The 18659-nt window shown below is 41.1% G+C and overlaps 1 protein-coding gene across 1 annotated transcript in view; it reads left to right on the top strand.

Moving 5' to 3' along the window:
- Positions 1-18659, top strand: part of SGIP1 (SH3 domain GRB2 like endophilin interacting protein 1) — a 174041-nt gene that overhangs the window by 81726 nt on the left and 73656 nt on the right. Inside the window, exons 8-9 of the mRNA XM_029618232.1 lie at positions 2956-2967; positions 9161-9185. Coding sequence (XP_029474092.1) covers positions 2956-2967; positions 9161-9185 — 37 coding nt within the window. The remainder of the gene's footprint in view (positions 1-2955; positions 2968-9160; positions 9186-18659) is intronic.

The raw sequence follows: 18659 nt of genomic DNA, 5'->3' as shown, positions 1-18659 counted from the left end.
AATTGACCACCTTAAAATCATCTAAAAGGACACATGGTTCAAAGGAAAAGTAGGCGCGTACTTTTGCTTTGAGAACTGGAGTAAGGCTTGCAGGCAAAAGTACCCATGGACTCTGCACCACAATGTAAATTTTTTTAAAATTGCCCCTTCCTATTTTTATAACGTTTTATTCAAACTTTTCAAGCAAAAATACAATTTGCAGCCTAGTACATTATGTAATACTGAATGCAGCAAAAATCCCCATACATTCAAGGAGTATATTTATTACATCATGCATAACAAAGTCAACAAACACACACATACATTACACCAGTTTTCAAAGCGAACATATGCACTTTTGTTTGCTCTGAAAATTATCCCTCCAAAACTACCTCTGCATAATTGCACCTGGTACCTGCTAAAACATATGCGGACATTTTTCAGAAAAACTGTACACGCATTTTTATAAATAAAAAATCATGCATATAAGTCCAAATCCCTTCCCAACTCTGCCTGGGAAATGCTTCTGCCCAGTCTGGGTAAATTTGCACTCATATAGAAACATAGAAACATAGAAATGACGGCAGAAGAAGACCAAACGGCCCATCCAGTCTGCCCAGCAAGCTTCACACATTTTTTTTCTCATACTTATCTGTTTTTCTTAGCTCTTTGGTTCTATTTCCCTTCCACCCCCACCATTAATGTAGAGAGCAGTGATGGAGCTGCATCCAAGTGAAATATCAAGCTTGATTAGTTAGGGGTATAGGACTTACACTTGCATATCAGGACTTACACTTGCATATCAGGTGGGCAATTTTATAAGCAGGCATTTCTGCTTTTACCCAAGGAAATCCTTTGATAATTATCCTTCCCAATATTAAGTTTTATTTCATATATATTATGAGGTACATATTCAGGACGTTTGTACAACTAAGTTTAGAATTTAGCTGCACAAATACCTCCTTCATTCTACAAGTTTAGCATTAGCGCCCAAGTAAAGGTTAAGCAGTCTTCCACGCCCAGAATCCTCTCCTGGGGTCTTCTCAGTGACGAAAAGGGCTCCTTCTTGGGAGGACTGTCACACATAGAAATGACACGCTAGCAGAATACCTCACCTCGGTCACATATACAAAACACAGACCTTCACCAAAGATAGAATTAGTGACTACAAACTAGAAGTAGAAATATGCAGACAAAAACTAATAGGATCATTTATCAAAATGCGTTATGGCATCAACGCGTGCGATAACGCATGGCGCAAATGCAAATTTTTAAGGGTGGGGAGGAGATTGGGCGGATTTTAGTTAAATTAGGGGCCATATTGAGCCGTGCGATAGCATAACACATGCTTTTGCATGGTTTTAATGCTGGAAACAACTATACCTTTTTCCCTGGCGTTAAGCTGTGCGATATATCCGAAATGGCCATAATGCAATTCGTGATACATTTTTAGAATTGCATTTTGGCCATTTCTGAGCTTGGTGGGGGAGGGGGAGAGGACAGTGGAGTGGAGTAGAAAGAGAGAGAGAGAGAGAGCCTCATTGTGTGCACCTATTTATAGCTCTATAGGAGGGCCACCCGATAGGTCGAGGTGAGGTGTTAGTGGTCGTTTACGGTTTAGGGGCCAGTTTCGCATGTACAGTGAGACGTACGAACAGCACAGTCTATCATGCTAGGGTCCATCATGCTAGGGTGAGAGAAAATAGTTGAAATTTCATCTTTGTGAGACTTTCCTCACACCAAAGGACGTCAAATCTTCACCAAGACATGCTGTTCGTACGTCTCACTGCGAAACTGGCCCCTAAACCCTAAACCACCACTAACACCTCACCTTGACCTATCAGGTGGCTCTCCTATAGAGATAAAAAATACTTAACTAATATGATGATGTTGTAGATAGGTTCTCTCTCTCCTTAATGATAAAAAAAAAGTGTTGTGACGGCGGTTAGGTTAGGAAAAGGGACGCTCAATTAGCGAGCATTCATTTCCCTAACCCGTGGCTGTGCACAGGTTAGGAAAAGGGATGCTCGTAAAATTGAGAGTCCGTTTCCTAATCTGCTGAAAGCCACCTCTCCTGGGCGCCCGCTGCCGAGGAGGTGCTAGGTGCGCACAATTTCCCCTAGCGCCTCCTTTTTACCAAGGCAGCTCATTTGCATATTGCATCGGGTGCCCTGGAGAGGTCGATGGCCTTAGTCTTTACATAGATCCTGTTAGTGTCCCCCCCCGTATGAACAAACCCCCGCTGCCCCAATATCCCCCCTGTCGAAATGTACCTAAACATTTGAAACTTAAGACCACGGGTGTGTGCTTGCTGTTCTGCATGAGGACACTGTAACGTTGCTAGGCATTTGTCATTATTTTCAATGGGATTTCTGCAAGTTTTACCCTTGTAAACCGCCTGTCTGACGAGGGCAGATAAAAGTTACATGCATAGTTCCACAATTTGCTTGCATTTACACTCGTCCTGGTGGAGATGATCCTGTGACAGAATTAGGCCGGGGGAGAAAACTATGTGCATGGTATTGGGTTTTCAAAGTATGCACGTAGTTTTGGTCAGAAAACGTATCTACAAATAACGCAGGTGCGGATCTCTGCAAATTATTTTTAACTTGGACAAGTTTTCAAAGTAAAAGCCCTCACGCCCTTTTATTTTGGAAAATTGGTGCCAAGACTGTGGTTAAACTTTCCCACAGACTATGAAGCTGTGGGGATAGTATGAATACTGCCCCCCCCCCCCAATAATATTTCTTCCTTATAAATCAGCAATTCGAACTACGAAATTGAGGGGGAGTCACCTGGCTGTCACAGGGAAGCCACACAGTGCTTAAGCAGATCTGATTTTCACAAAATCCCTTTTAAACACTGTAAAACACTAATATGACAAAATGTGTTAAACAATTTTGGTAAAAAGTCTATTTACTGCTCTGTCACTCTCTGACTAGGTGTGTGTTCTCTCTTCTCTTTTGCTGGTCATAGAGGCGCAGTCCGGTAAGAACTAAACACTTCTCCTCTTGTTTGTATTTGGACTTCAAAGGTTAATTTCTGGCTGAATTGAAGGGGCTGCAGCATCCTGTAGGTAGCACATAAAACGCACAGGGGTGTAAGCATTCACTTTATAAACCATACAGTATTTGTTTCTCAAACATCTTGAGAATAAATGGTATGTCTACTTTCAATAAGTAATCGTCTGAGGATGTGGTTTGGCAATTTTATGAAGAGGTGTAAAGCTGCTTCACAACCAGTCAAAATCTCAGGATTTTACATAAATTCTGTATTATACAGCACAACAACCGAAGGGCCAGTTTGAGGGCCGACCGTCCATGCTAGAGGGCAGAGAGTTATAATAGGGGAGAAATAACCCTAGCTAGATACATAGGAAGGCACATGGCACTGTGGCCCAGGAAACGCTGGTTCTGAGAAAGCTAGAAGCCAAAAGGAACAGAAGAAAAATGCAGAGCCAAAAACTAAACACCACCCCCTTCCCATCCAAAATAAAAAACAAAAAGCTAACCAAACATCCCAAACCTGCTGATTATGGAAGCCGAACCTGAAAATAACACTTGGCTTCTACAGGTTCTCCTTCTTCCTCTGCAGGCCCACACCCTGATTTGGGGAAAGCTCTGTTCTCCTTTTTGTGTACATTGTAGTTCTGAATGTTGTGTCTGCTTTCAGTTTGTGTTTTCATTTGGTTGGTATTCAAGACCCTGCCTAGCACAGCTTATAAAGCTGAAAAGAACATTAGCTCTGGACTGACACTGAACCCCCCTCAAAAGTATGGGGAGGAGAATTTTCAAAGCAACCGGGCCACAGTAAAACAGATTTGACAGTGAAATATACAGAGCTTCCTTGGAAAATATTCTTCTACAGTAGTTTTCAGATTTTTTTAGATGAACATTACATTTTAGACCTTTTCTAATTTGGCTTTCGGCGATCTTTAATTAGTGAAACCATGATGATTTCTTTAATTGGTAGCTTCGGGAAACGTCTTGATAATGGCAAAAGATTTATGCTAAGTCACGCTCGATATTTCTGCCACATTCCACACCTTGGATCACTAAATGTTATTTCTTTCTTTATTTGAAAATTTATACCTGTGCAATCCAAAACTCTTGCCGGCTTACACTTAAACATTCACAGATCACATTTAAATGTTTTCATAAAACATAAAAATAACATAACCACACACAAAATATCTCCCAAACATTTTTCAGACAAAACCCACTGAGCCCACATCGCTCTGTAACCTTTCACTTAAACACCTGTTCTAATCTTACATTCTACAAAAGCTTTTCGGAATAAAACACCCTTGCAGCTGTTTCCAAACCTCAGTAGATCTGTTTCACCTTTTATGTGCTCTGATAATGCATTCCACAGTACAGATTCTGCAACTATAAATAATCGATTTCTAGTCCGCGTCAAACGGACTTCCTTAATAGACGGCACGGCTAGCAAATTTTTTGACGAAGAGCGCAGTACTCAGGATTGATTGTAACTAGCTAATAAGTGAGAAAAAGCATTTTGGTGCCAACTCCTGTAACATCTTATAAATGAGAGTTGACACCTTAAATTCAATCCGCTGTTGGATAGACAACTAAGGCAAATATTTCAAACTTGGTGAAACATGATCAGTAATTGAAAGTCTTGTAATTAAATGCACTGCCGCGCTTTGCACTAGCTGTAAGGACATTAAAGTAGTCTTTGTTAACCCTATAAATAGGACATTAAAGAAGTCGGAGTCAACAGTTTGAACTTGCAAATCCACTATCTCAAGATAAGGTTTCAAATTTCTAACCATTCACAGCTTCCAAAAAGCATTCTTTATCATATTCTGAATATGGGAACACAACATCAGACCTGAGTTACCCATTACTCCTAAAATTACAACTTGAACTCATAATGGGAATATCAAAGTTAAACTTACAGGTGTATTTTCCATTCTCTCACAAGTTAACAGCATAATCTCCATTTTTTTAAAAATTTAACTAAATTTCGCTTCATGAACCAGTCCTGAATGGTAGCCAAACATATTGCAGTTTTAGCTAAACCCTCCTGGATTGTACTAATCACTGGAAAACAGAATTAGATATTGTCCGCATATACTTTATGTTCCACTCCAAGTCTGCCCAATATGTTACATAGTGGAGCAATATATATATTAAAAGAATGGCAGACAACGCCAATCCTTGGGGAACACCACACCTCAACAGCTATAATATAGATTTTTGCTCTCTCCCTACCACCTTAAAAACCAATTTTGTAAAAATGAAGCAAACCAGTTAAAAACGTTTGTGCCTAAGCCCAAACTGCCCAGTTGTTCTTACATAATCTTATGACTTACATTGTCAACAGCTGATGATATATCCAGTAATACTCGAAAATAATTACTGCCCCTATCAAACCCCATCCATATAGAATCGAATGTCAGCATATGCAATATTTCAATGTTATAAGCAGGACGAAAACCAAATTGGTAGTCATCCAACAATTGATGTTCATCCAGATAAAAGGTTAATTGCTTCAACACAAACGTTTCCATTGTTTTTGCCAAAAATGGCAATGACAACACAGGATAATAATTATTAAAATCCAAAGGATCTAAATCAGTTCTCTTCAACAGTGCACACGTGGATGCAACCTTCAAAGGTGCAGGCACCACACCTTCACTAAATAAAAGATTTATAACATCAGCAATAAATTTTAAAATATTATATATTATACTATAATGATTATGTATTTATTTTATTTCTTGATTCTATTGTTTGATGTTTGAGGAATGGTGATGGTTCTGGTTTTTTATTGTTGCACTGCATATGGTGTGTCTTCTTGTGATTTCCAATTTAGGGTTTGATATTTTTATATTTCTACTTTATGGTTGCTCTATTCTGTATTTGGTGAGGGTCTGTTTATGTTCTGCATGTGTGACTGAGCTGAAGTATTCTCCTAATTTGGAGGGTCAAGCTCACACACAACACGTTACAATAGGGGAAACTTCGCTTTAAATATCCCTGAATAAAAGGTGGAAACACGTGCCTTAAGCTCTCATTTTTTTGATTAACTCACCACAAGAATCCGTGACTCTTCAGCACTATACCATTTCTACTTATGGTTAATCACCATTAGCGTATACCGCTCATCATCTCCACTTCCTATTGGCTATGAAATTAGGCCTAATACCATATGGGTTCCAAGTGTGTTTTTGTAGGGATTTCAGGTTGGCATCACAGCAGTGCATATAAATATAATGTAAGTGATATTTTTACCTCAGAACAGTGGCGTAGCCAGAACAGATTTTTGGGTGGGCACAAGGTTAACATGGGTGGGCTGTAGGCATGCAGGTCTGAGACCTACTAGTTGTATCCTTATTGATTAAATAATGCCATATACTGCACCCTACAATGGCTTTCTAAGTAGTTTGCAACAGCCATTACGCATCATGCATGAAACTTTAAAACAGTTTACCTCAACTATTTCAAGCACTTACCAACATTAAAAATTCCTTATTAACCTGTATTAATGTATTTTATATTTATTGCAGTTTATAAATGCACAAGTATATCATGTAAAAAGCAAAAGAAAAAAAAACAGATCCAATCAATTATGTAATAAAACAAAAATCAATGTATTCTTTCATGAATCCTCTTTGCAGAAAGCCAGAAATAATCAGAACTACAGTAAAATAGCATTAATCATCAGAACAGGTACAGAGCAGAGCTAGGAAAATTCACATTACAACCAACATGAAAAAAAAAATTTCAAATTCTGGTGTCACTTCAGCAAAAAATATCCTTCCACTGCTAAACCTTTTGTAAAGTAACACAAACTCCTGCAAAAAAAGAAACATCTAGAACCTTTCCATACCATAGAGTCGCAGCATTGACTCTCAGGACTCAAATTATAGTAACCTAACGAAAAAGCAATGCAGGTACTACACCAGGCCCTAGAACATTAATACATCACCTACTGGAATAACAGAACAAGCTGGACTACTACAGAGAAACTACACGCTAGCAGAAATACTGCATTTCTGTCACACACACAGACAAAACAGAGACCGAACCTTACCCAATATAGAAATAAAAGACTACAAATTAAAAACAGAAACATGCAGATGAAACTGAAATAGAAAACCTATTAACCTAGACTCTGAACCGTGGAATACTGAATAAAGAGCACAATAGAAAAATATAAGAAATGCACATTCCCAAAGATGGCATATTCCAATTCCTAAAATCTCAAAATTTTATTTTTATTTTTTTACCTTTGTTGTCTGATCTTTGTATTTTTCTAATCAGTTGGTCCTGGTCTCTTTTTCCCATGTTGCTCATTTCCTAATTGTTTTTTTCAGTGTCTCTCTTCTACTACTGTCTTCTTCCCTTCCTCCTTCACACTCACACACTCAAGCTCTCACTCTCATATGCTCTCCCCCCATACACAAGCTCATATTTTCTACACAAACACACACACACACACAAGCTCTCACTCTCTTACCCCCTCCACCCTCCCATTCTTATGCACACATAAACCCACACCCAGGCTCCCATTCTTGTACACACAGAGACGCACACCCAGGCACCCATTCCTACCCACATACACACATTCAAGCTCCCATTCTCACCCACATACACACCCAGGCTCCTATTCTACCCCCCCCCCCAACACACACACACCCACCCAGGCTCCCATTCTCACCCACACATACATACATTCAAGCCCGCGCACAGCTTCTGCTCTGCCCCCAAGCAGGAAGATCAGTTGGGCCTCTCCTGCTGCTGCCGGGCTGCCGCCTCCCTGGTATGCTGCTCCGTGGCCATGCAAATGCATGGAATGCCACACCCGGTCGTGCTGGGCCTGGGTCCTCCTCTTCACTGTCGCGGGGATGGGATTCCGCGAAGGCCTTACAGTTCTGGCACTCCTCTTCCAGTTCTGGTTGGGTGGGCCTGGGTCCAAATTGGCTGGGCAACTTCCCACCCTTGGTTACGGCACTGCCTCATAATATGGTACTTTGATATTTTTCTTGTAAAATGTTATTATAAATGCATAACTCTTAACTGTGTGTATGTGTGGAGTAGGCCGAGGGGAGAGGTTGGGGGTGGGGGGGCATTAGCCTTGCACAAACAGTTCGCCAGGGGAGGGGGTGGTGGGTCAGTTTTGAAAGTTTGCATCATTGGAGGGAGCTGTGATTTTTTTTGGTGAGCCAGGACAATGAATGAGCAAAAGGGAGGCGGCAGCACAGTCATTGTTCACAAGGCCCTGCAGCAAAAAAGCTAGCACTGGCCCTGCAAACACAAATATGCATGCTATTTGCCTGGTTTTCACCTGTAATCATATTTGCAAAGTTGTTCAAATGTAAGTGCATCAGCTTCCTAGCTTGCCCGGTCTGAGCATTTACCTTTCTCTGCTCTACTGAAGGTCACGTGGGTTTCCTGGCACACGAACCTCATGCTAATTATCAAAAAAAAGAAACAACACAGGTAGTTCTCCTTTTTGAAAATGAGCATAAAGTACACGCACGCATAGAGGTCATTTTCAAAAGGATTTATGCATGTAAAAGTAACATAGCATAGCAATTTTCAAAAACCCAATTACACACAACAGGCCTAATTTTCTAAAGCATTTACACACTTAAAATTGGGTTTTACATGTGTAAATTCACTTTACCCATGTAAATGAACTTTTGAAAATTTGTACAATATTTGCCATTGAATTGTCAATAGTTTTTACCCACATTAGGTGCACTTAATGTGGGTAAATGGCTTTTGAAAATTGCTACGATAAGCTTGTTACATTTATATGCATAACTCCTTTGAAAATTCACCTGTTAAAGTGCATTACACGCATAAACTCAGTTTTAAGTATGTGAATACTTTTGAAAATTACCTCCAAAAGCATCCATGCACTTTGGAACTATGTGGGCAATTTGAAAATTGCCGCAAAATATTTATTATTTTCAAGTCCAGCTATTTCACATCAATTTTCTCTCTTAATAAAGCAGGAATGTTGTGTACACAATATATTGCATGATAAAGGGCTTTAACAATTCTCTTCAAAATTATAGTAAAACTGATTCCCAAACGTTATAAGATGTGCATTTCCAACTAGCTACAGACTACAAATGTCTATTATTATTCACAGAAATGACATTTCTCTGATTCTAAACTTTAGTATCTATTTCTAATCCTAGGGTACAATTAAAAGGAACTTATCCAGTAAGTATTGTTGTGACTTATATAGCAGAAATCTTCAAAGATAGTGAGCATGGTGCACTGCAGATATTACAAAAAGAAATAAAGTAATTTAAATGTGCATGCTTCTGTACTGAATTTTTCAGTTACGTAGAAAGATTAATTTCCAAGCAAAAAAGGCATAATGCAATATATATATATCTTATTGTGCCTGTCTAATTGTAATACAATATATAGATATATAATACAAAATATATTATTGTGCCTTTCCAACTGTAATGATAGTTGAGGGCTGGAATAAGTTACCTATGGAGGTAGTGGAGTCTCTGTCTGCGGGGGTTAAGAACAGGTTAGATAAAGCAAAGTCTGGGATGATAATTCTGTGCCAAATCCTGCCTGAAAGCAGCTATATGGACTAGATGTCCTCTTGAGGTCTCTTCCAGTTCTATTTTTCTGCAAGTCTATGAAAATATTCTTTTAGGGAGGGAATTCTGAGACTAAGAACAGGGCTGGATTAGTATCTCATGAGACCCTATTCACCCTCCCTGAGAGGTAGGGAGGGAATAGGGAGAGGACTGGGCTGACATGATGTTGAGGCATAGGGCACCTCTAGACACCATGCCTAATGGGAATTTTGATGAGAGAAAATTTGGTAGGGCTATAATAAGATATTTCTATTATACATGCCATTTGTATAGCACTAGTGAACATACACAGCACTGTACAACGATACGATAATTCCCTGCCCCAAAAGAGCTTACAGTCTAATAGGGTCACTCATCAAGCCGCATTAGAGCCTCATCGCAAGATAAATTGGGGTCTAATACGCGATAGACCCATGATGTTCATCGCAACGCGTGTTAGTATTTAAATATGATAATAAGTATGCAAAATCAAGAAAATTATGCAAATGATGGACTCCTACCACATTTCGCAGTATAATATCACATACTAATGCCAGATTTAATGTGGGAGATAAAAACACTCTTTGATTTGCGGTGGGGGTCAAAAACGTTATCACACTATAGCAGCCGTTATCGTGAGGCAGCGATAATTATTGCGCACAATAAAATGAGGCCTCCCAGACACACCTCCACTGCCCTGGTGAGCCAATAAAAGCATCTTTTCTTACCTGCCCTCTCTGTTAGGTGGAAGTGTACTAGGAGTGGAATACTGGCTACTTCAGGCTGCTCAACAACTACAACCACCACCACCACCACCACCACAAAAGGGAATGGAGGTTCTAATGCCTCCTAGGGAAGTACCCACACTGGAGCCAGAGCTGCAAGCCCCGCTGGTGGAGCGGGCTTGCCATGCAGGAGGGCATGTAGGTGGTACAGGGAGCTCATCTTTCATCCCCGCACAACATTGCTGGGGATGCCTGAGGAACACGTGGTTAAGAGGTATCGCCTGAGCTCTTGAGCTCTCATGCTATCATGGAATTATATCAAGAATTCAGAGGGGACCTGGATCCAATCACAGAAAGGTCCCATGTTATACTAGGCCTCATCAAACTATTGTGCGCCCTACATTTAATGGCATCTGGCTCATTCCAAACAACAATCAGAATCATTGGGGGAATGTCATAAACATCTTTTTCTCGCTGTCTGGGCCCGGTCATATTAGCTGTACTTTGCCGCATTAATCATAACATCGGATTCCCTTGTGAAAGGCAGGACTTGCTGGACTTGGAAAGAGATTGTTATGCCATTGCAAACTTTCCAAATGCTCTAGAAACTATTGATTGCGCTCAAAATAGCCATCATCACCCCATCCCTGGCTCAGGAAGGATATGTACTGCAACAGAAAGCTCTTCCACTCCATCAATGTGCAAGTGGTCTGTAACGCTCCACTGTGCATCCTTGATGTGGTCGATCGCCAGGTACTTGGGGGAGCTGCCCATCATTCTTTTATACTTAGGCAGTCTGGCCTGTTTGAACAATTTGAAGACAGTCTCTATGGTCACGGTTGGCTAATAGCTAAGAGTGGTGCTTCTTTCTATCACCCATCTCCAGCTATAAGTTTACAGCAAACAGCACTGACATGGGGGGCTGCCAGGGATGTGACTGCATCAGTTAAATGACAAGTGGCTTGCACTTCATTTAGGTCAACAAGCCATAGTACCAAGGCCCAGGTTTCTCTCTCCATGCTATAGAGGTCTGCTAATGTTGTGTGCTCATACAGTGGAGTTGCCACAGGCTCTGAGGTGACCGAGCACAACAGACTTTCAACTTGTTAACTTTAAGCAAGTGGCTGTTCAAATCAACCCTCTTGGAGCTGTTAAAATGTCACTTGTTAACCAAAACCTTTTTGTGTCCACAGTGTAGGGACTCCCAGGTCAAGTGAGCCCTGTTAGTGCTCCATCAGCCAGGATGTCAGCCACAGTTTATCTTGACCATCAAAGGGGTGTACAGGTTCAATTGAAGCTAGGTGCTATGAATTTTGGGCCACTCCTAGTCACTGTGTCATGTCAGACAAATGTGTATCTCTGGAAGACATACTGCAGAACAGCCAGGGACATGTACAATCATACCAAGAGGTCTTTCTGCAATGACATGCAGCAACTATGATGTATAGCTTCAGAGTTAGAGGAACGCTAGAAATGGGTAGAGATAGCTTGGTTGTAAGTGACATGGACATATTGTGTAGGAACCCCAGATGCATTTTTCTATTCAGGAAAGCATAAGCAAGTGCTATAGCATACATATAGTGTCACAGTAAAAGGCAGCATGGACTTTGGGTTTGGAAATAGCCTTTTAAAGCTCTTGTCAAGCTTTAGAAACATAGAAATGACGGCAGAAAAGGACCAAATGATCCATCCAGTCACCCTAGCAAGTTTCCCATGGTAGTATCTGTCGTGCTGTGCAGGTTACTCCCATGTATCACTCAGTGCTACTTGACATGCTTTGCTTATGGACTTGGCCATAGAAGCTGTCCTGTGTTTTTTCCCTAATTTCTGTGCATCAGTACCCCAGACTGTAAAAAAGTCATGGCTCATGTTGGTTTTCTCTAAATCCAAATTCGTCTTTCCTGCCATCCCCATCCCCCTCCATCAAAGCAGGGAGCGATGTTGCAGTTGCACCAAAAGCATCAAGGCTTATTGGTTAAGGGTAGTAATCTCATGCCTTCTGTTAAGGGTAGTAACTGCTGTTCTTTGCATGTTACCCCCATGCTTATCAGTTAGCCATACTGTAAAAGTCGAGGCCCTCAATTACTGTCTGAATCTAATTCCCCCTTTCCCTCTGCTATTGAAGCAGAGAGCAATGTTGGAGTTGCATCAAAAGTATCAAGGCTCATTGGATAAGGGTGGTAACTGCCACACCAGCAAGTTACCCCCATGCGCTCTTCTCCTCATTTCCATCCTCTGGCATTTAGGGATCCACAGTGTTTATCCCATGCCCCTTTGAATTTCTTTCACTGTTTTTGTCTTCACTACCTCCTCCAGAAGGGTATTCCAGGCATCTACTACCCTCTCCATGAAGAAATATTTCCTGACGTTGGTTCTGAGTCGTCCTCCCTGGAGTTTCATTTTGTGAACCCTAATTCTATTGATTTCTTTACAATGGAAAAGGTTTGAAGTTTGTGCATCATTACAAACTTTCAGATATCTGAAGGTCTTTATCATATCTCCCCTGCACCTTCTCTCTTCCAGGGTATACATATTCAGATGCTTCATGCTCTCCTCATAACTCTTACGATACTGATCGCATACCATTTTGGTCACCCTTCTCTGGACCACTTCCATCTTGTCTCTTTCCTTTTTGAGATAAGAGCTCCAGAACTGAACACAGTTGCTAGACCAGGTAAGGCCTCACCAAGGACCTGTACAAGGGTATTATCACCTCACCAAGGACATGTACAAGGGCATTATCACCTCCTTTTTCTTACTAGTTATTCCTCTCTCTATGCAACCCAACATTCTTCTGGCTTTAGCTATCACTTTGTCACATTACTTCGCTATCTTCAGATTGCCAGATATTATCACCCCAAGGTCCCACTGTTGGTCCATGCACATCAGTCTTTCACACACCTTCACCACCACCACCATCACATAAGGCTCTTTTGGATAAAAACACTCCAGGTGCATGACTTTGCACTTCTTATCATTGAATCCCAGCTGCCAAATCTTTGACCACTCTTCAAGCTTTCTTAAATATCTTTTAATTCTCTCTACTCCTTCAGACATGTCCACTCTGAACTTAGTATCAATTGCAAATAGACAAACTTCCTTCTATACCTTCTGCAACGTTGCTTAGAAAGATTTTGAATAGAACCAGTCCCAATACTGATCCTACTTAACACGGTTCTCTCATCAGAGGTTCTATTTACCATTATTTGCTGTCTCCTATCAGTCAACCAGTCTATACACCTTGTTCAATGTAAGACAAGACTTTGTCGCTGTTGTTGTTTGCTGGTTGAATGTAAACCGAAGTGATAATTAATTCTGTTAATTGAACCTCGGTATATAAGAGTTATAAATAAATAAATAATCCACACCACCACCATGGTGTACACTCCCAAATGTCACATTTTATTCATAAGCCTCCTATGCGGGACTGTATCAAAAGCTTTGCTGAAATCCAAGTAGATCACATCGAGCGCTCTTCCTCGGTCCAATTTTCTAGTCACCCAATCAAAAAAATCAATTAGATTTTGTCTGACAGGACTTTCCCCTGGTGAATCCATGCTACTACAGGATTGTAGATAATTCACTATCTTTTCTTTGATTCTCCATTAATTTTCCCACCACTGAGGTGAGGCTAACCGGATTATAGTTTTCAGTCCTCCTCTCTGCTATCACTCTTATAAGCAGGACTACAACCACTCTTCTCCAATCTCATGGCACCACGCCTGTTTCTAGGAATCTATTGAACAGGTTTTTCATCAGACCCACCAGGAAGTCTCTGAGTTCCCTTAGTATCCTGGAATATACCTTATCTGGCCCCATGGCCTTGTCCACTTTTAGTTTTCCTAGTTCTTCTTATACATTCTCTTCTGTAAAAGAAGTTGTGTCTACCCCATTCCCTTCTACAGTCTTGTCAACCAACAATGGACCTACTCCAGGGTCTTCTTTAGTGAACACTAAAGTATTTGTTTAATATTTCTGCCATTTCTTTGTCTGTCTCTATATATTGCTCCTTGTCACCTTTCATTTTCACTATACCACTTTGGCCCTTCCTCTGATATATATGAAAAATGTTTTGTCACCTCTCTTTACCTCTTTGACAATGCTTTCTTCTGCTTGACCTTTTGCATTCCAGATTTCTCTCTTTGTCTCCCTCAGTTTTGCTGGGTATTCTTTCCTGTGTTCTTTTTTTGGGGGGGGGGGGACTTTTATACTTCCTGAACTATGATCTTTTTGCCTGTATTTTGTCAGCCTCCTTTGAGAACCAAATCAGTTTCTTTATCCTTGTACTTTTGTTTATTTTTCTAACATATAGATTTGTTACCTTTGTTAATAGCTCCTTTTAATTTGGCCCACTGTTGTTCCACCCTGCCCATTTTCTCCCAGTCTTCTAGTTCTTCCTCCAGGTGCATCCCCATTTTGTCAAAGTCCGTATTTTTTAAATTCAAAACTCGGATTTTTGTGTGACTTCTCTGTATCTTATTTGCGATATCAAACCATGCCGTCTGATAATCACTTGTGCTCAGGTGGACACTTGTCTGAAAATTAGAGACAATATCCTCATTTGAGAATAAAGGCCGAGTATCACACCCTCCCTCATGGGTTCCACTATCATTTGAGCAGAGCCCCTTGAAGGCCATCCATGGGGCTCTGCTCAAACAAATGGTGATAGAACTATAGCTTAGCTTATAGTGTATAATAGCATTCTGTGGGTTGGCAGCGATATAACAAAGTCACAATGGTGTGAATGATGCAGCCATTCTCTCTTTGCCGCAGGAGATTCGGGATATGGTTGCAGGACCTGGCTTCTCACGCTTCTCACTATTCCCAACAAACCAGCAGAGATGAGGTACAATGAGGCCTTATGTTCTACCTGCTGTGTCATTGAACGCATCTTTGGAGTTCTAAAAGTAGATTTCGATGTTTGGACAAAATAGGGGGAGCTTTCAAGTATGGCCCATCCAGGATAGTAGAGATAATGCTTGTCTGCTGGGTCTTTCATAATCTTACTCTACATTATAGCATCCCAGTTGACCATGTTCCAGATCTACCTGTGGATCCCTCATGTCCCCCTTCACACACTGGGGAGACCACAGAAACTGGCATCCAGCTTCGTAAAAGTATCATACAACGCTACTTTGCCTGTTAGCCATCAACTAGTCCTTCCCGTTGCATGGAAGAGAGCTAAGCAGTGGTTCTGGTTTCTCACATCTGTATCTGTCTTTTACTCACTAGATCTCTGTCTGCAGTGTGTAACAGAAACCACTTAGGCCTAGTTAGGCAACATAGCCATAATAGGTGCATTTTACAGTAGTAGACAAAGTAAACACAAAATAAACCTAATAACAAAGAGATGTGGCTGTCCTAATGTATTCATATTAATTATGAGTCAAAAAGAATCACGTCTTGCCATAGCATTCATGTAAGACTACCAACACAGTGTGCATAGTTTGCCATAGCTAGCGCCTTCTTGCTAGCCTCAGCTATGCCTTGGACCCTGTCCTAGCCCTCACATGTTGGTAAGATAGTCTCACAGGTATGGTGAAACTCCAACAGGGCCTATGACATGGAGGCCAAGTACTCTATAATTGAAATAATTCACAAGTAGCTCAGCTGCTTAAAGGTATAGCCCGAAGCTACAAGCTGTCAGCTGCAATCATCAATCACAGACTCTTACTTTCTGAGGCAGTGCTGACATCTGAGTGCTTGCATAGCAGGCCTTCACTTAGAGCCTTTTAGGAAGCACATGTCCAATATCATGGCAATCCAAACTTCTCACAGGTCATTGCAAGCTAGCATATCTCATAGGGGTTGCACACGACCATGCACACCTGGGCCCTGTTTCACCTGGATAAGCAAATAGTCAACTCTCATGTACAGATGGTGAGGGCCTTGGTCCTTGGTCTTTCATGTTGGTTATATTAGCTTCACAGGGAGGCTATTGAAGGATGCTCATCTGACCACCTGAAGGATGGATTGGGAGTAGGATGGTGTTATACTTTCACATTATATAGAAAGTCACCATTGAAATCGATAGGTCAGAGTTTATTTTGTGATGACAATAGCAGCACCCATATGTGACATAACAAGGCAAAGCTATGTTATAAGCTTTAAACCGACCATGACATGTCACAGGTAGTCACTGGGAAATATAGAGATGTCAGGGTATAGCAAGGTCCTTTGTCTGTCCAGCTCAGGGCTAGTTATATTGTCCTGCTTTATGTAGGTACATAGAAAATCTGCAGATAATTTGTTTTTGTTCTGATTGCTAGTATCAGTTACAATCCTTATTCTATATGTGACCACCCTTAAAGCACATAGGCTGAGGACTCCAGAGGAGACATGCTATCAGAATTGTCATCTTCTAAGCAGAGGCACGACCTTTCAGGTGTTTTCAGGTTTGAGGCCCTTGCTTGTCAACACTGCTGCCATGACTTGTGGCCAACATAGCAAAGTTAGGCTGTGTTTCCTGTGTTTGTACATTTTATTTTATTTATTTATTTAACACTTTTTTATACCAACCTTCATAGTAAATAAACCATATCGGATCAGTTTACATAAAACAAGGGTATAACAGAAGCAATAAATAAAAGTAATTAACAAGAGAAGAGAATAAGATAAATAATAATAATAAGATAAAGTTACATTTTAGAGTTTGTGGATACCGAGACCAAGGCAGGTGTGCTGATAGACTCTCAATCAGCAGCTCTGTGTATAGTAGTAAGGCAAGAGAAGGTGTTGTCAGCTGATGACCTCATGAGCCAACAACAAGCCTCTTTCTGAAGCCTGCCACTGTGCAAAATGTATTGCCAAACTGCTCCCAGAGGTATCATATGGTAGGCATGATGTCTTCTGCATTTTCAGTGTTGTTTTGTAGAAATGCATGCATTTTTTGGCACCTAAAGGCTGGAGATGCCCATGTCTATAACAAAGAAGAAGCAGTGAGCATATATACTTCTAACAGATGTCTGTCAGGCTGCTGGGTGTAGACAATCTTCTGTGAGTAGTCAGGACTCTATCTCATTAGCAGGTAGGGACAAGCTTGGCACCGACATCGTTGATGATCATGCACAGGCCAGGAACAGCCATTTAGGGGCTTGGTAGGTTACCAAAGTGCTGGAGGTAGTCTGTAAACAACAATTTCCTAACAGATGTGGATGTGTCTGGGTGAGTGATGTGCTGTGTAAGCCTCTGTCTATATCTGTGTCTGGTGGTGATATAGGGCTCATAGTTTTCTTCCTTACCACACCAATGCATTCACCAGAGCATTGGTTAGCACTCAATTAGCACACACTGGCTTTAGCCACAAGCAATCCTGGGCTTCCACTTTTTAGGATGGAAGCTACAGGTATGGCAATGTGCAGGTGGGGAGAAAATGGCCTCATGCATTGGAACCTGACATTCCTCCTTGCCCTGACACTGTTTATTCATTCAGCCAAGAGGGGGTTGAGAACATTGGCAGCGTAAGAGCTCAGATATCAAGTGCCATTTTGATACTCTAGCTGTAGTTGGCACTATGTAGCCAAATCATGACAACTTCCACAGCTAGGCCATTGTGCCACAAAGGCAAAGACCTACATACTTATAAGGCAAAGTGGCAGCTGAGTGGGTAATGTAGTGGTCTGGAAGGTTATCAGTGGCCTTACAGCTGTGCTGCCACAGTAAAACTCACCTTGGTCCCAGCATCTGTCTTCTGAGGCCAAATAGTCCAAGCTTCACTTGTGCAATGCAAGCAATCAGTGTGGGAGTAGAACACTGTAGCTACAGCTTTCAGTGTGTTGCAATGTAGCATAACTGAACACACGTCACAGCTATTATTGTGTGTGGTGTCCTGCTGCTGTGGAACACATTGAAAGCATGAGAGTCTTGCCTGCATCTGAGACAGTAAATCATATTCATGCCACTTTTGGTGCCAAGTGTTGGTGCCTTGGAGTGCTGTTACCCTTTCTGATGTCTACCCATAAGTTTCATTAGAATACCCCAATTTTGGAGCCCAAAATAGGCTGCATTACTTTCCCCATTAACTTTAATGGAAAACAAATAAACAAATGTAACTAACAAATAAAAAAATATGTTCATCTGAGATGAACCAAACAAATGTGGGTTACCTACAAAACAAATAAACAGCAAATACATTTTTGTCTCTACACATCCCTACTACAAACTTCTAACTCAAGTGGAGGGATTGGACAGAGATCTAGTTCAGGAGTGGCCAACTCCAGTCCTCAAGAGCCAAAACAGACCTAGTTTTCAGGATATCCAGAATGAATATGCATGAGATAGATTTGCATGCACTGCCTCCACTGTATGCAGATCTCTCTCATCCATATTCATTGCGGATATCCTGAAAACCTGGCCTGTTTGTAGCTCTC

This window comes from Rhinatrema bivittatum, chromosome 10, assembly GCF_901001135.1.
Source record: "Rhinatrema bivittatum chromosome 10, aRhiBiv1.1, whole genome shotgun sequence".
Lineage (NCBI taxonomy): Eukaryota > Metazoa > Chordata > Amphibia > Gymnophiona > Rhinatrematidae > Rhinatrema > Rhinatrema bivittatum.
Note: the sequence above shows the minus strand (reverse complement) of the source record. Positions and strands in the feature narration are given on the sequence as shown.